At 43.3% G+C, this 19141-nt stretch overlaps 1 protein-coding gene across 4 annotated transcripts in view; it reads right to left on the bottom strand.

The window, feature by feature from the left end:
* The window catches only part of PDZRN3 (PDZ domain containing ring finger 3), a 350680-nt gene that overhangs the window by 72179 nt on the left and 259360 nt on the right, over nucleotides 1-19141 (bottom strand). The window contains exon 1 of one of the 4 annotated variants that reach the window (XM_089654797.1): nucleotides 1297-1470. The exons of the other annotated variants lie outside the window; for them this stretch is intronic. Within the exon in view, the coding sequence (XP_089510923.1) occupies nucleotides 1297-1365 (69 nt within the window). The 5' untranslated portion in view covers nucleotides 1366-1470. Of the gene's footprint in view, nucleotides 1-1296; nucleotides 1471-19141 lie in introns of those variants that run through there. 4 annotated transcript variants of the gene reach the window in all.

Below are 19141 nucleotides of genomic sequence, written 5' to 3'. Positions count from 1 at the left end.
AAGCATTCTCCACATTTACCACCAATGTATGAGGCATACTTCCCACTGACCACCAATGTAAGAAGCATTCTCCACATTTACCACCAATGTATGAGGCATACTTCCCACTGACCAATGTAAGAAGCATTCTTCCCACTGAACACCAATGTAAGAAGCATTCTCCTCATTTACTATCAATGTAAGAGGCATACTTCCCACTGACCACCAATGTAAGAAGCATTCTCCATATTTACCACCAATGTATGAGGCATACTTCCCACTGAACACCAATTTAAGAACCATTCTACTCATTTACTATCAATGTAAGAGGCATACTTCCCACTGACCACCAATGTAAGAAGATTCTCCCCACTGACCATGAATGTAAGAAGCATTCTTCCCACTGACCACTAATGTAAGACATATTCTTACCAATGATCAGCAATGTAAGAAACAGTTTTCCCACTGACCACCAATGTAAGAAGCATTCTTCCTACTGACCACCAATGTAAGACGTATTCTCCGCATTGAGCACCAATGTAAAGGACATTATTCCCACTGACACCACGCTAAGGCACCATGAGCTGGTTCAAGGGTTCCTCCTTCTTAGAAAGGTTGAGAAAGGCTGCCTTGGACAGTAAAAAACCTCTCCTACTGCCTATTAATAAACATTTGTAAATAAAGTATATTTTTCAACAAAAATTTGTAATTCCTTTAGACAAAATACATAAACAGGCTATGTTTAAAAGGAAACAAAATACAACCAAGTGGAAGTTAGTAAACAGTGGTGGCTAAACTAGAAGTAGGATGGATCCAAGATACAATATTCTCCAGCCTAAAATTCCGTATTCTGCAAAACAGGACTTAACCATAACTGCCTAAATGTTAAAATGACTGAACCAAAACTGAACCACAACTGCCAACATTTTAAAATCGCTCCCGCTTTGCTGCAGAGAGATTGGGCACATCCAAACGTTTCCTGCTCAATGCCATCGCATCTCATGCCATGGAGGTTCTTAAGGTAAAATGCAATCTTTATTTTTTAGATTAGCGACTATTAAGATGGGATATGATATTAAGCTCACAAGCACCAGAGCAAAAAATTTAGAGTATGGTTGCCGGATTCTGAAATCTAGGGGCACGTCAACGAGAAAAATCCCTTCTCCAAATCCAGGGACAGTCCCCAGGACCTTTTTTAGCAGTTGCTTAGATATCATAGCAATTGGAAATCGTTGGCAGCAGCGGGTAACCTACCCAGAGGCTGGCATGAGCAGGCGGCACGGATCGCATGTGAAAATGAAAATTTCATGGTATTACCTGGCAAACTTCGTAGAGTAATTTGTATTCCTCATCGGCTCTCCTCAGGCTACATAGGCTGCATCCCATGTTTGGAGGTTGTCTCAGAGGGGACACATGCGTGCGGCCATCCAGGGGTGAGGAGGCAGAGATCCCGGGAAAACAGTCACATTGATGCTGCTCGGCAATGACAGAAGGTACAGTGTTCCTCTGTGTGTCTCTGTGCTGGATCCTGACGCTGTAGAGCCCTCCCCTCCACAGCCGGAGTCTGGCTGCTGTGCACTGGTCCAGCACACACACTAAATACTGCTCCTCATGCATATTAATCAGATCTCATTGCCTATTCAGATGGAGCCACCGATACGAAAGGCAGAAGTGAGCGCCGTGACACAACGCATTCCTCTTTGAACAAGTGGCTTCAGAGCGACACTTAACTAAATGAAATCCTCAAAAGAATTTATCGCCGTTACAAGTGCTCGATGGATAGCGATACTGAGGATACAGAAAGCAGATTTGTCTGATATGTCCGATAGATATGCAATACTAAACAAACGACAAATGGCGTAGAGAGAATTTGATGAGTTTTTGGCAAATTTTTTTCCCAGCACTCTCAAATAGCAAAGTCAGCCTAAAGGGAATGCATAGTATTTTTGTTTACGTTTTTATTGTGTATTTGTTTTTACCTGTAGCCTTACTTGTTTATTACATGTGCAGACTGTGCTTCCTCCTTAGTGGGACTTGCACAGTGATTGCTTGTTGTTCTGAAAGGGTCAGTCCACTCAAAAGTAGGACATCAGATTTTTTTTTCCTTTTTAAGTCCGCGGAAGTGCGAAAAACGAAAACCCGTAAGTGAACAAAAAACGTGCTAGTGCAAAACCAGCACAAAAAAGTGCACTTAGGGGTGTGCTTTGTCCACCCCCCCAAGGGGTAGGATCTCTACCCTGATCCCCCGGGGCACGAAGCTCCTGACAGGGACTAAGGTTCCCATGTGGTCCTCCTAGCCAAAAGGCCTGGTGGACCCCTTTCCTTGTGGCTAGCCTAAGCCAGCCACCAAGTACTTGGTCAGGGGGCTCTCCCGAAGAGAAAACCCCCTAGGGACAGGGGAGGAAGGAACCAAAAGGCCACACATCCTACCATCCGTGAGAAAAAAAAACACATATAAGTAAAAGTGAAACAAACGTGGGAGAAAAAATAAATTAAATAAATAAGTAAAAATAAAAAAGTGGCCGTGCAGATTGTGCACTGGCCAGGCCCTGAGGCCTGTAGCATAAAAATTGCCCTGGACTTAGCCAAAAGGCCTAGCCCTAAAAGGCGCAGTGCAGAAAAAGTGTTTTGGATCTCTTCGGGAGAGCCTCCTGACCTAGTACTTAGTGGCTGGCTTCAGCTAGCCACAAGGAAAAGGGTCCACCAGGCATTTTGGCTAGGAGGACCATGTGGAAACCTTAGTCCCTGTCAGGAGCCTTGAGCCCCAGGGGATCATGGTGGAGGTCCTACCCATTCAGGGGGGGGCAAAGTGCACTTTTTTGTTCACTTACGGGTTTTTTGCACTTCCGAGAACTTAAAAAAAAAAAAAATCTGTTCTTATCAGTGTCCAGTGTCCAGTAGGGGTGCTGTGTCGTCATTCTTGCTTCTTGGTGAGGAATGGTTGGCTGTATAGTACCCCTTATGGGGGTCTCTGAAGGCTAGTACCGGCTTGAACAGAAAACCGTTCTCACAGATGGTAGGGTGTGGGTCCTTGGGCCTGAAGTCTAGGGGGGAGGATGTGTGGCCTTTTGGTTCCTTCCTCCCCTGTTCCTTGGGGGGTGGGTAGTGTCTCTCTAGTACTTGATGGTCAGCTAGCCACGAGCAAAGGGGTCCGCTTTTTGGCCAGGTGGACCATGTGGAAACCTCAGTCTCTGTCAGGAGCCTCGCGCCCCAGGGGATCAGGGTAGAGCCCTTGGGGGGATGAACTAAAGCACACCCCTAAGTGCACTTTTTTGTGTTGGTGTTTTGCACATTTTTTTTGTTCACTTACGTTTTTTTTTATATAAACAAAAAACGAGCGTTGTACACTTGAATGGGCTACACGTGACAAACACGCCTCAAAAAAGCTCCTGTACTTTTTTTCTAGAGCAGACTTTTGTTGTATTTTCAGCACATTTGTCGTGCAACAAAACACGTGGCAAACTACCTGCGCTCAGGGTACCATTAACATTTAATTGCAACACAAGCGTAATGTACGTTTTCAGTTTATTATTTTCTGTGCAGTTTGCTGTGTGATTGGACACACAGAGATGTGATCTGGGCCTATTCTTAAAAAATTCCCTCTCCCTCCTCCTACCTAACATAAAAAAAGATCTGTATACTCAACTATTTTTAATCAGCTCCTGTGATCCCACAGCTCCAGCTCTCCTGTGCCAGCGAGACGCTGCTGCAGGGGAGAGGAAAAGTGCTGACAAAAGTTGGCCTATGGAAGCGTATGGGTGACACGGCTCCCAGAATTCCCAGCTATTGTCAAGCTCTCCTTGAACTGCAATGTTATGTGACATAAAAAAATACCCTTGCAGTAGGGTCCCCTGCACTTAAATTCTTGTTATTTTAAGGAGTATCAGAAGAGGATTCTTTAATTAGCATAACCAGCATGACTGTTTTGGTGGTGGGACAGTGATGATCTGGGGAGGCATATCCATGGAGGGACGTAAAGATGAAATCTTTGGACCCATTGTCAGACTCTTTGCTGGTGCAGTGGGTCCTGGGTTCCTCCTGGTGCACGACAATGCCCGGCCTCATGTTGGAGAGTATGCAGGCAGTTCCTGGAGGATGAAGGAATTGATACCATTGAATGGCCCCCACGTTCGACTGACCTAAATCCAATAGAATACCTCTGGGATATCATGTTTTGGTCCGACACTGCCAGGTTGCACCTCAGACTGTCCAGGAGCTCAGTGATGCTCTGGTCCAGATCTGGGAGGAAATCCCATCCGTCATCTCATTAGGAGCATGCCCCAACATTGTCAGCCATGCATACAGCACATACAAACTACTGAGCGGTCCCATGCAGATGTGTGGGGGGTGCTGTTATCATTGAATTGGACCACTGCGCATCAGCGCAACATGATTTTGTGCGTATTCCTGACACACGAAGATCTGAACCTAGGCTAAGAGTTTCTGCAATGAAATTTCAGTAAAATGGAGCCTGCTGCATCATTTTTTCACTTTGATTTTCGGGGTGTCTTTGAATTCAGTCCTCTGTAGGTCAATCATCTTTATTTCCATCAAACAATCGGGCATCCTAATGTTCCTAACACATTACCCAGTCCATATCAGTATAGAGATCCAGCATGATATTTTTCCCCATTGAGGTCTGATGTGTTGTCAGAGTGGTCCTTTAATTACTTTGAGCAGTGTATGTGCGACTTAAAGTTGCAGCCACTTCAAAGTAGTTCATGCACTACTTTGGTTCAACTTTCATGCAACTTGAGGGCCACAGACTTCAATGTTAACCATAAAAGTAAGCTATTTCAGTCCAAGAGAGGACAACTATGCAAGACTGTTCAGCTTTAACTTGCCATTGTTTTCATTTGTCAGCCAGCCTTGTAATCCAGTAATGAAATGCATAATGCTGCACAGAAAATTCTGTGATTGGATGAGCGGCCGGTCACATGACTTTGACAAGTAACTGGAATACAACTTGTTTTATGGGGTTTCTAGAGTAATAACAAGGTCACACAACTACTTTATACCTGGGGCCCTAAGGCTTAGTTCACACCTACAGCTGCAACCAAGCATGGGCTCGTTTTTTCCAAATTCCTTTGCGTCAAAAGTAGGGCAGCCCATTCATTGCAGCAGGTTGCCCTAAAAGCGGGAAATACAAGACAGATGTCCCTGATTTTTTTTGTTTTTACTTCAAAAAAAGGCTGCACCAAACCACATGATGCTGCGGGCCCTAAGGCTTAGCTCAACCCTACAGGTGCAATCAAGCATGGATATGCTTCTGTGTATTTTTCGCATGTTCCCTAGAGACCTGTTTAGGGAAGCCCATTAATTTCAGCAGGTTTCCCTACAGGTGAGAAGCACAAGACAGAAGTCCCTGATACCTTCTCAAAAATGGTCTGCACCAAACCATATGGTGCTGCGGTCTCTAAGGCTTGGTTCATGCCTTAAGGTGCAACCTAGAAGGAGCGCATTCCCACACCTTTTTCACATGCTCTCTTGCATCACCAAACCATATGGGGCTGTGGTCGCCAAGGCTTGTTTCACGCCTTAAGGTGCAAGGTAGCAAGAGAGCATTCCCACACCTTTTTCACATGCGTCAAAACTAAGCACCCCATTCATTTTGACAGGTTGCCCTACAGAGGAGAACCACAAAACAGGGGTCCCTCCTGACTCTTTCCCAAAAATGGTCTGCACCAAACCATATGGTGCTGAGGTCTCGAAGGCTTGGTTCACGCCTTAAGGTGCAACCTAGCAGGAGAGCATTCCCACACCTTTTTCACATGCTCTCTTGCGTCAAAACTAAGCAGCCCATTCATTTTGACAGGTTGCCCTACAGAGGAGAACCACACAACAGGAGTCCCTCCTGACTCTTTCCCAAAAATGGGCCACACCAAACTACATGGTGCTGTGGGCCCTAACACTTGGTTCTTACTTACAGCTGCAACCAAGCATGGCCATTTTCCCCTGTGTCTTTCACACATTCATTTGCGTAACATGTAAGGCAGCTCATTCAACCGGTTGTCCAACTGGCGAGAAACACAAGACAGAAGTCCCTGGCTCTCCCAAAAATGGGCCACACCAAACCTTATGGTGCTGTGGCACCATATGGTTTGGTATGCAAATACTCATTTGCAGATGTGTGGGGGTGCTGTTATCAATGAATGGGACCACTGCGCATCAGCTAAAGGGCAGCATGATTTTGTGCGTAATCCTGAGACACAAAGATCTGTACCTAGGCTAAGAGTTTTTCAGGCTTCCTGTCTGACTTTTTGCAAAGGGGAACATTGGAGCCCATGGGGGATTTAGGAAGCCAATAAGTCATCCAACCTGCAAGCATGTACCCAAAGCAGAAATACCAATCCTTGCTGGACTAACCCTCCAATAGTATGTCTGTGAATTCACTATAGGTGACCACCCAAGACCCCAATCCCCTCCAAAGGTTAACACTGATGTCCATTCTCTGGTACTGTCACCCAACGGCAGCAAAGGACAAGCAGAATGTCAGTGAGGTCTCCATTGTCTGCAAGTGAACTTTTAACCTGCCTTTCAGGAAAAAAAATGCCGGTCAGGAATTCTCAGTCCAATCTAATTTAACCCTGCCTTTTCTCCTCAATCTTCCTAATCCCTCACTGGGAGCCGCTACACGGCGCTAAATGAGTCATTTACCAGCAAAAATGGATGTTTGTTGGCCAGTTAAAACCTCCAGCTATTGTTCAGCTTTAATGCACCGCTAATGCAATTACCGCAGCACAAGAGCATATTTTAAAGGTGCACTATAAGGCTTGTACTATATATCTCCCCACTATTAGCGGGACCAGAGGGGAGGGGGGGGGGGTAATGAAATGTGACGAGGGACACAAGGGGAGAAGAAAGGAAGCAACAAGGAGTACAATAATACACAGAAGATTATGGATTCATGGCAAACTGAAAAGAATGTTCACCGACTTTACACTTGAAGTAATTATTATAAAATTAACTGATAATAATTTTATGACTTGACTTTTGTGGATTTTACATTTTATCTTGCTGTTACATATTTTCAGCATTGTATTTCAGGCACAGACAATAGTAGGTGTCACCATTCCTACTGAACTGCTGAAATAGTAGAAAATAGCAGATCCCAGACTTACATTAAGGGAAAGAAAAAGAAAAGAATAATTACTATGTATCAATGCTAAGAAGGAAGCAGAGACTGCATATGTAATCTGCACATATGACTGTGTGTATATATATATATATATATATATATATATATAGTGGCACAGTGGCTTAGTGGTTAGCATGTTTGCCCTGCAGTAAATGGGTCATGGCTTCAATTCCCAACCATGGCTCCTCCTGCATGGAGTTTGCATGTTCTCCCTGTGCTTGTGTGGGTTTCCTCCAGGTTTCTTCCCACACTGCAAAGACATGCTGGTAGGTTAATTGGCTCCTGTCTACATTGTCCTAGTTTCATCCCCGGCCATGCGGGATCTCCTGCATGGTAGGGGTTGGGGAAAGACCTGGCAACCTACCCTGTAAAATAATTGCTAAGAGAATTCATGGAAAAAGTTGCTTACGAGTGACGGTCCATGCAATCGCCAAGGGTTGGATATGACTGAATGGATATATATATATACACACATATACACTGATTCCCTCCTCACTGGTCTACCATTACACAGGTTATCCCCCCTTCAGTCTGTTATGAATGCTGCTGCTAGACTCATACACCTTACCAGCCAATCAGTGACTGCTGCCCCTCTCTGCCAATTCCTTCATTGACTTCCACTAACCCAATGTATAAAATTTAAAATAATAACCACAACATAGAAAGCCATCCACAACACTGCCCCTAGCTACATCACCAACTTCATCTGCAGAAATCGCCCGCTCCATTCCTTCCAAGGCATCTTCCTCTCTAGCTCCCTCATTACCTCCTCCCACGCTCACCTCCAGGACTTCTCCAGAGCCTCTCCCATCCTCTGGAACTCCCTACTATGGTATGTCCAGTCAGACCCCACCTTGTCTGCCTTTAGGTGATCTTTGAAAACTCACTTATTCAGGGAAGTCTACCCCACCTCCACCTAAGAACTGTACTTGAATCACCTCCACCAGATCATCCCCCACAGCTATCATCTTCCCCTTCCTTTTGATTGTAAGCTCCACGAGCAGGGCCCTCCTATTCCTTCTGTACTGAAATGTATTGTAATTGTACTGTCTCCCTTTATATTGTAAAGTGCTGCGCAAACTGTTGGCGCTATATAAATCCTGTATAATAATAATAAATAATAAACTATATACAGTCATGGCCGAAATTGTTGGCACCCTTGATATTTCTCCAGGAAATCATGTATTTCTCACGAAACGTATTGCATTAACACATGTTTTGCTATACACATGTTTATTCCCTTTGTGTGTATTGGGACAAAACAAAAAAAGGGAGGAAAGAAAGCAAATTCGACATAATGTCACACAAACCTCCAAAAATGGGCTGGACAAAAGTATTGGCATCCTTTCACAACTGCGGATAAATAAGAATGTTACAAGCATGTGATGCTCCTGTAAACTCACCTGGGGCAAGTAACAGGTGTGGGCAATATAGAAATCACACCTGAAAGCAGATAAAAAGGAGAGACGTTCACTTAACCTTTGCATTGTGTGTCTGTCTGTGCCACACTAAGCATGGACAACAGAAAGAGGAGACGAGAACTGTCTGAGGACCTGAGAACCAAAATTGTGGCAAAATATCAACAATCTCAAGGTTACAAGTCCATCTCCAGAGAACTAGATTTGCCTTTGTCCACAGTGCGCAACATTATCAAGAAGTTTGCAACCCATGGCACTGTAGCTAATCTCCCTGGTCGTGGACGGATGAGGAAAATTGATGAAAGATTGCAACGCAGAATAGTCCGGATGGTGGATAAGCAGCCCCAAACATGTTCCAAAGACATTCAAGCTGTCCTGCAGGCTCAGGGAGCATCAGTGTCAGCGCGAACTATCCGTCGACATTTAAATGAAATGAAACGCTATGGCAGGAGACCCAGGAGGACCCCACTGCTGACACAGAGACATAAAAAAGCAAGACTACAGTTTGCCAAAATGTACTTGAGTAAGCCAAAAGCCTTCTGGGAAAACGTCTTGTGGACAGATGAGACCAAGATAGAGCTTTTCGGTAAAGCACATCATTCTACTGTTTACCGAAAACGGAATGAGGCCTACAAAGAACAAAACACAGTACCTACGGTAAAATATGGTGGAGGTTCAATGATGTTTTGGGGTTGTTTTGCTGCCTCTGGCACTGGGTGCCTTGACTGTGTGCAAGGCATCATGAAATCTGAGGATTACCAAAGGATTTTGGGTCGCACTGTAGGGCCCAGTGTCAGAAAGCTGGGTTTGCGTCCAAGATCCTGGGTCTTCCAGCAGGACAATGACCCCAAACATACGTCAAAAAGCACTCAGAAATGGATGGCAAAGAAGCGCTGGAGAGTTCTGAAGTGGCCAGCAATGAGCCCAGATCTAAATCCCATTGAACACCTGTGGAGAGATCTTAAAATTGCTGTTGGGAAAAGGTGTCCTTCCAATAAGAGAGACCTGGAGCTGTTTGCAAAGGAAGAGTGGTCCAAAATTCCGGGTGAGAGGTGTCAGAAGCTTATTGATGGTTATAGGAAGCGACTGATTTCAGTTATGTTTTCCAAAGGGTGTGCAACCAAATATTAAGTTAAGGGTGCCAATACTTTTGTCCAGCCCATTTTTGGGGTTTTGTGTGACATTATGTCATATTTGCTTTTCTGCCTCTGTTTTATATTTGTTCCAATACATACAAAGGGAATAAACATGTGTATAGCAAAACATGTGTTAATGCAATACCTTTTTTGTGTGAAATACTTGATTTTCAGGAAAAATATCAAGGGTGCCAACAATTTCGGCCATGACTGTATATACATATATTAGACTTTGAGAAAATTGCCCCATTAAACATTTAAACATTAAGGGCTCACGCACACGTGAGCTCAAAAAAGCTGCTTTTACAGGCGTATGAGCTTTTTTTTTCCATGTTAGACTTATGATGCTAGCATTGGAAAATAGACAGGAAATTATCTTATATTTACTTGTTTTATTTATTTTTTTGCATTTCTTTAGTTACCTCCTGGTTTCAATGTCTAGGCAAATGGCTCCGGCCAGAAATGCTAGAAGGGTCTTTTTCAAAGTGATTTCTCAGCAAAATAAAGCATGGAGACATGGATGGATGGAGGAGTTTGCTCTGAATATTAAAAATGAATTAAATAGCGTTTTTGGTTTGTGCTGCTCAGATGCAGTGTACTTCTGCTTTAATGTAAATTTTTGGTTTCTTTGAATTGACTCATTTTTCTAACTGTTGTAAACAATTTAAGAAAACTTCATTGTAATTTTCTTTCAAGATGAAACCAATATTAATTTGATCCATTGCTGAGGGGTCTTAAACAGCATGGGGTCCATAGGCTGGTGCCTACTCTGTCTACTAGGTAATCTGGCGCTGTTCATAGGCTGGAAATGTATTGAAGCCACAAGATTAGCATGGTAATAAGGCAACAAAGTATTTAAAAAGTACCCCCACCCAAAAGGGGAAGTTCCGCTTATCTGCCTCCCCCCTCTACTGCCGCATTTGACACTTTTTTTGGGGGGTGGGTGGACATCTGCTTCCATTTCCGGCTCAGTTCTCCGTGATGATCTGAACCGGAAGTTCGGCACCCCCTCCTAACACTTCACAGGTCCCAGAAGACTGCAGCCCATTCATGAAGTGCAGCATGTTTTGCGCATGCGCAGTAGGAAGTCACTTCACTTCCGGTTTCCGTTACCGAAGATGCCAGTGCCAACACCTGAAGCCAACAGAATAATTGGCTCAGGTGAGGACATCGCTGGATCCCTGGACAGGTAAGTGCCCTTATATTAAAAGTGGCAGCTATAGTATTTGTAGGTGCTGACTTTTAATTTTTGGGGGGAGCCCGGAGCACCGCTTTAAAAAGAGGTCAGCAATGATTGCCTACCTACTTTGCCCATAATAGATTTCTGTTAAAAAGCCCAACCAGGGCTATGAACAATAGTAAAAAATATATATACAGTATATACAGTTGCAAGAAAAAGTATGTGAACCCCTTGGGATTACGTGGAGTTTTGCATGAATTGGGCATAAAATGTGCTCTGAACGTCATCTAAGTCATAACAATAGAAGAACACAGTCTGCTGAACATAATACTACACAAACATTAGATGTTGCCATGGTTTAATTGCACATAACATGTAAACATTCACAGTGCAGGGAGGAAAAAGTATGTGAGGCCCTAGCTTAATGACTTCTCCCAGAGCTAATTGGAGCCAGGAGTGAGCCAACCTTGACTCCAATCAGTGTGATGATATTGGATGTGTTGCTGACAGCTGTCCTGCCCTTAAAAAACACACACCTGTTTTGGGTTTACTGGTTTCAAGAAGCACTGTCTGATGTGAACCATGCCTCGCAGAAAAGAGCTCTCAGAAGGACTACGATCAAGAATTGTTGACTTGCATGAAGCTGGAAAGGGTTACAGAAGTATCTCCAAAAGCCTTGATGTTCATGTGTCCACGGTAAGACAGACTGTCTACAAATGGAGAAAGTTTAGCACTGTTGCTACTCTCCCTAGGCGTGGTCGTCCTGTAAAAATGACTGCAAGAGCACAGCGCAGAATGCTGCATGAGGTAAAGAAGAATCCCAGAGTGTCAGCTAAAGACCTACAGAAATCTCTGGCACATGCTAACATTTTTGTTGACACATCTACAATAAGGAAAACATTAAACAAGAATGGAGTACATGGGAGGACACCACGGAGGAAGCCATTGCTGTCCAAAAAGAAGATTGCAGCACGTTTGAAGTTTGAAAAAGAGCACCTGGATGTTCCACAGCACTACTGGCAAAATATACTGTGGACAGATGAAACCAAGATTGAGTTGTTTGGGAAGAACACACAACACTATGTGTGGAGAAAAAAAGGCACAGCACACCAACATCAAAACCTCATCCCCACTTCAAAACATGGCGGAGGGAGCATCATGGTTTGGGGCTGCTTTGCTGCCTCAGGGCCTGGACGGATTGTTGTCATTGATGGGAAAATTATATAAAAATAGTGCAGCGCTCAAAACTAATGTAGATAACCAAAAAACACATAACAGTGATAAATACTAGTGTCAACCCTTAATCAAAATGCCACTTGTATCAAATAGTGCAACACTCAAACTAATACAAATACCAAGAAAAACATACAACAGTGATAAAATAAGTGCCAACCCTTGATCAAAGGTAAGAAATTAAAGTGCAAAACATGACCATAAATACATAGTGCATAAATATATAAATATTGCTTAGAGAAAAGAAAAAATGTCCAATACGGGGAAAAAAAACTCTAACAGTGCTCACACAGTGCCACACAAAATGAAACCACATAAGTGTTAAAATCAAGAACAATGTCCTTATAGTGGAAACAAGAAATAATTGAATTCATGCGATGTGCTTTTATGATGATGGATACAACTGTGACTGTGTCAAAAAAAAAAAAAATCCTTCCGTGTATGGCTAAAGTGCCTCCTCACCTCCTCCTACTGACCCCAAAGGGCCAACAGGCATGCAGGATCACCTGGATCCTTAAATTGTAAAGGCCAGCAGCTTCTTTTCTTTCCTGGATCTCCTCCGCAGGATTCCACAAAGCCCCCAGTCAGTCAGGGCAGTCCTGGGGAGTAGTAGCTCACCAACCCGGTGAGCCAAAAAGAAAACTCTCTAAGTGCAGTATTAAGTAACTGATTTTTATTTTCAAAGAGTAAAAACAGGGGTTACACTCACATTGCAGACATTCTCCCTCCTCACTGATGTGTGGGTGTACTGCATGTGCATGGGACCTCTCAGGTGTAGCAAGATGGCGTCTCACGCCGGAAATGCGTCACCACGCACCGGAACTACCGACTCGCGTACCTACGCGTTACGTCACCGTCAACTCGTGACTTCATCTGGGTAATCCCAGATGAAGTCACGAGTTGACGGTGACGTAACGCGTAGGTACGCGAGTCGGTAGTTCCGGTGCGTGGTGACGCATTTCCGGCGTGAGACGCCATCTTGCTACACCTGAGAGGTCCCATGCACATGCAGTACACCCACACATCAGTGAGGAGGGAGAATGTCTGCAATGTGAGTGTAACCCCTGTTTTTACTCTTTGAAAATAAAAATCAGTTACTTAATACTGCACTTAGAGAGTTTTCTTTTTGGCTCACCGGGTTGGTGAGCTACTACTCCCCAGGACTGCCCTGACTGACTGGGGGCTTTGTGGAATCCTGCGGAGGAGATCCAGGAAAGAAAAGAAGCTGCTGGCCTTTACAATTTAAGGATCCAGGTGATCCTGCATGCCTGTTGGCCCTTTGGGGTCAGTAGGAGGAGGTGAGGAGGCACTTTAGCCATACACGGAAGGATTTTTTTTTTTTTTTTTTTTTTTTTTTTGACACAGTCACAGTTGTATCCATCATCATAAAAGCACATCGCATGAATTCAATTATTTCTTGTTTCCACTATAAGGACATTGTTCTTGATTTTAACACTTATGTGGTTTCATTTTGTGTGGCACTGTGTGAGCACTGTTAGAGTTTTTTTTCCCCGTATTGGACATTTTTTCTTTTCTCTAAGCAATATTTATATATTTATGCACTATGTATTTATGGTCATGTTTTGCACTTTAATTTCTTACCTTTGATCAAGGGTTGGCACTTATTTTATCACTGTTGTATGTTTTTCTTGGTATTTGTATTAGTTTGAGTGTTGCACTATTTGATACAAGTGGCATTTTGATTAAGGGTTGACACTAGTATTTATCACTGTTATGTGTTTTTTGGTTATCTACATTAGTTTTGAGCGCTGCACTATTTTTATATAATCTATTCACACTGAATTTGGTATCAGTTTTGAGTGCTAGCAGCTAGTGATTAGACTTGGTAGGTCCATTTGTATAGCGCAGGAGGATTTCTGATTATTCATTGATGGGAAAATGAATTCCAGAGTTTATCAAGACATTTTGCAGGAAAACGTACGACCATCTGTCCGCCAACTGAAGCTCTGCAGAGGATGGGTGATGCAACAGGACAATGACCCAAAGCATACAAGTAATTCAACAAAACAATGGCTGCAACAGCACAGAATACGCCTTCTGGAGTGGCCCAGTCAGAGTCCTGACCTCAACCCGAATGAAATGCTGTGGCATGACCTTAAGAGAGCGATTCACACCAGACATCCCAAGAATATTGCTACACTGAAACAGTTTTGTGAAGAGGAGTGGTCCAAAATTACTCCAGATCGTTGTGCAGGTCTGATCTGCAACTACAGGAAACGTTTGCTTGAGGTTATTGCTGCCAAAGGAGGGTCAACCAGTTATTAAGTCCAAAGGTTCACATACTTTTTCCTCCCTGCACTGTGAATGTTTACATGTTATGTGCAATTAAACCATGGCAACATCTAATGTTTGTGTAGTATTATGTTCAGCAGACTGTGTTCTTCTATTGTTGTGACTTAGATGACGTTCAGAGCACATTTTATGCCCAATTCATGCAAAACTCCACGTAATCCCAAGGGGTTCACATACTTTTTCTTGCAACTGTATATATATATATATATATATATACGGTATATATATATATATATATATATATATATATATATACAGTATATAAAAAAAAATAATAGTATTAAAGCCAAAAGTGCTGCTGAAAAAAACAAACACTGCCAACAGATACTATCCCATATGCAAAATCTATAGCAATCATTGTGCATGTCGTGATATATTCATAGGTCACATAGCAGCAAATAATGTTACTAACTGATCTGCAGAAAGAAGAGAAAGGAAATGGACTACAGCTCCACCTGCTGATCCAAGGAGGTACAGCAGGAACACTCTAGACCTGGACCTACTAATGAGAAGAGTGAGTTCCTGTAAGAAAACTGGACATGTATTCAAGAGAAATGCTACTGCAGACAAATGGTGTTTTCAGTAAATTCCATTAAGGAAAGAGGGGGACCAACAGTCCCTTCTCCTGTAATTACAGTACAGCTAAAGGCAAAACTTTTTTTTTTATTTTTCATATAGTGGAGATGGATTAGAACACCCATCAGGTTTTATTGCTGTCTGTGTCCTCATTAGGGAGATTCATTCTCCCTATTTATCCTGTTAATCATTATCATCGAGAGTGAAAGAGAAAAAAGTCCCAAATTTTGGGATGTCCCCAGAACAGGAATAGAGGGGGAATGTTCCAATGAAGACACTATCTCTAGTGACAACCAGGAATCCCCCCCTCACTTTGGAGGGATTACCCCTCACTTCCTGTTTTGGGTATGGGACAGAAAATGAAGGGAAATCTTGCCAATGGGACACAGATGGCCAAGTGCTCCATAACCCTTCCTAACTCTATCCAAACTGAAAAAAGAGGTGTTGGTTGAGCACTGGACCCATTGATAGGTGATAAATATCTTGATTTTGAGGTCTTAAAGGCTGCTCTTTTCAACCAGAGTATCCCATAGATTAAAGTGTTACTAAACCCTGGGCCCTGTATTCACTATATCTGGTCTCGCAGAGTACACAGACCATAGAAATGAAATTATTTTAGTAAATATAAACTGATCAATACCTTTTCTCATCAGCAGGTAGAGCAGTCTTGTGACTTCTATCAGTGTGCAGCAGAGCGCTGGGTAAAGCTTGTACGAAGAGTTTTCATTCTCCCTTGATTATCCTATGAGGCTGCATAACCCCTGACCCTCTGCTGATCACATGTACTCTCCCAAGAAAAAAACAAACTGTCTAGCAATACACACCAAACTGAGCATATGCAGCGTGCCCCCAGGGCTCTGTACTTTCAGCAGATGGATTGGGGACAGTAAAAGAAGGGGAGGATCAGAGAAGACAGGATCAAACAACCCTTTTACATAATGCGGAGGATTAACCCCTTAGGCTCCACAGTGAGTATAACAAGCATGGTTTACTGCATATACAGACTGATCTTACTGTTGTTGGTTTAGTAACAGTTTAAGTTTAGATGTGGGTCTAAACTCACTGCTCTTCTGAAAAGCAATCTGCATTCGGATCTCTTTCCAGAGGCAAATGACAGGTGGTGAGAAGGAGCTGTGATGCCTCCTGAACGCCTGTTTTAACCCCATTTTTGCTGAACAAACATAGTGTTGGTGGTGCTTCCCCATTTTCTTGAATAGGTTGTGTTCAGCAGGCTTGCAAAATGTTGGATAGTTTTTGCTGCAGGTGTGTAGCAGTGCGATCGCAGCTTATGAACATCCCAGTTTGCCATCAGTCATGGGGAGCTAAAAACAGGGCTCAATCACATGTTTTTAATGCCCCCCAATCGCTAGCCTAAATGCGGCTTAAGAGCCTCTGGTGTGGTCTGAACAGTACATAAAAAGGATGAGGGCAGGTTTGTGCTAGGTACAGTAAAAGTTTAATTATCCAGACAGGTTGTGGGATATAGCCAGGGGTGGACTGACAACTCATGGGGCCCCCGGGCAATAGGGGATCATGGGGCCCCTGTGTCCTTGCCCAAACTCAAAAAAGCCTATGAAAAAGGTACCAGGGGCATCTCATGGGGTCCTCTACTGACCCTGGGCCCTCAGGCAGTGCCCGAGTTTCCAAATGGTCAGTCCGCCCCTGGATATAGCCAAGTCGTTTTGTGGATTCATGGCTACCCCTTCATTGGGGCTTGAGTGCTGGTAATGTTTGTGGTATACTGGACATTCATTGTATAAAACGAGGATTCGAAGGAAGCCATAATGCCAGTCTTCAATTTCTGCATTTATTCTATTCTATGTTCAAGTTAAGCTAACCAGACTTATGACAGGTTCACTTTAACAGCCAAAATCTTCCTGGAACACAGCACTGGACTGTTGGATTGAAGCAGGATTGGGCCATCTATGGCCAACGCTGGGTTGTAGGACAGCAGGTTAACCTTCCAATAGGCATTAGCCCCCTTTTCTCCACTGTATTCTCCTGGAGACGCCATACCCTTCCCTCTGCAGTTTAAATACAGCACGGCTGCGATTTCACAAGCTTATTAAGATCAGATAGGCTTTAATAGGCCCAATAAAGCAAACCGAGTATGAAAATTTAATTTCGAAAATGTGGAAGCTTAATTAATTATGTATCAGAGAAATTAATTCTTCACACCATTTAATACATACCGGCTGATTTATCAGATCTGAATATTTGGATTCTCTGACAGCTGGAAATATAAAAAGCACAAAAAGCAAATTGCGATTTAATTGGATCAGGCCTGGGTCTAATAGCTGCAATGTTTGCTCCAGTGACTCCACCTTTTCATCCATTGTTAATTCATTAAAGGGGAACTCTAATGTTCTATTATAATGTCAGAAAAACTTCAACCTTTTTTTTTTTTTTGCGAGCGAATAGTGGATGCAGGCAGTGTGCATCTGGGTCCATGCACCTGTCCCTGCCAAAATTGGAACTGTGCGCAGAGTCCGTCCACCCACTTCATCTCCATTACCAAAAACAGGCCACCTGAATGCAGATCCACTCTTCTTGAAATGGATAGGCAAATGGATCATCGCGCTGCAGGTGCCAATGTGCCAGTGTGAATGAGCCCTAAACTTTTTTTAAATATGTTATTTTCATATAAAATCTTCCCTTTTGTAGCCATCCAAAAGCCCTGAAGCGGCTGCTGGGCCCTACCATCTTGGGTGTGATCTCAGCAGTCCTGGCAGTGTGTCAAGTATTTCCCTTTGCTCCTTCCCTGCAGTTACATGAAAGGTTAGGAAGAGGAGCTGGGCCATCGCAGACAGTTCTTAGACACGCCCAGAAGGGAAGCATTTAACAAACAAGGAGGGAGAGGGCTGTGCTAGGGAACCGATTCTCCAGGAGTAGTCAAAATTTCTAGCACGTTCAGGGGCACATTGCAAACAAATTAAAAAAAAAAGTCCAAAAATGTTTCAGAATGGAAAACCACTGCAAACATTTAAAACAGTTGATTTTTCTGTGTTTTGCCTTTTTTTTTTTTACCTTGGTGACAGGGTCTCTTTCAGAGATTGCAGATGTCTGACTGCTCTCCTTCTTCACCCCACATGGACATGTACGGTCAGTTGATTCGGGTATACATGGTAATGTGACTACTGGCCAATTGACAAGCCTGGTCAGACCTCTCCAGAGTAAGCTAATCTAACCAAAAAACAATAGAGACTAGATAAGACTTTTGAACTTGTCTAGGTGATAGCCCACTCTATGCAAATATGGTCCTCCAGAGGTTTCTAGGGGTTCCTTTAGCTGTGCCTGATGACTTATTGACTTCCATCTGATGGTGCCTTCATAGATATGGGTTCAACACCACTCAGCAGAGCCAGGAACATGACACCATTGATCTTTTTTTAGCTGTTTGTAAAGGTGACATTCTTCCCACTGACCACAAATATAAGGAGCATTCTTCCCAATGACCACCAATGTAAGAAGCACTCTTCCCACTGATCACCAATGTAAGGGACATTCTTCCCACTGATCACCAATGTAAGGGACATTCTTCCCACTGATCACCAATGTAAGGAACATTCTTCCAACTGACCACCAATGTAAGGAGTATTCTTCCCACTGACCACCAATATAAGGGGCATTCTCTCCACTGACCATCAATGTAAGGGACATTCTTCCCACTGACCCCCAAAAAATAACTTTATCAAGGGTTCCCTGAGACCTGAAAATTATTAAAACCTTTAGGGAAAGGTTTTCTAAATATTTAAACAAGGATCCAAATAACTGTTTTATTAGACTTTAGAGGGCCAGACTGTGGACAGTAGGGACAAACAATGTCTCAGGCTTGGTGGTCAGTGGAAGAAGAAAAAAAAAAACATAGCTTTTGGGGTCAGTAGGAGGTGTGGTGCTGCACTGTTGACATCAGTAGGAGAAATAATGCCCCACTGTTGGTGTCAGTGGAAAGGATAGTTCCCATCATTGGTATTAGTGGCAGGAATAGTGTCCCAGCATTGGTGTCAGCAGGAGATATAGAGCTCCATTGTTGATGTCAGTTGAAGGAATAATGCCCCACTGTTGGTATCAGTAGGAGGAATAGTGCCCCATTGTTGGTGTCAGTGGAAGGAATGATGCCTCATTGTTGATGTCAGTAGGAGGAATAGTGCTCCCTTTTGGTGTTAGT

Source organism: Staurois parvus, unplaced genomic scaffold, assembly GCF_062004578.1.
Source record: "Staurois parvus isolate SC_StPar_1 unplaced genomic scaffold, SC_StPar_1.0 ptg000799l, whole genome shotgun sequence".
NCBI lineage: Eukaryota > Metazoa > Chordata > Amphibia > Anura > Ranidae > Staurois > Staurois parvus.
Note: the sequence above shows the minus strand (reverse complement) of the source record. Positions and strands in the feature narration are given on the sequence as shown.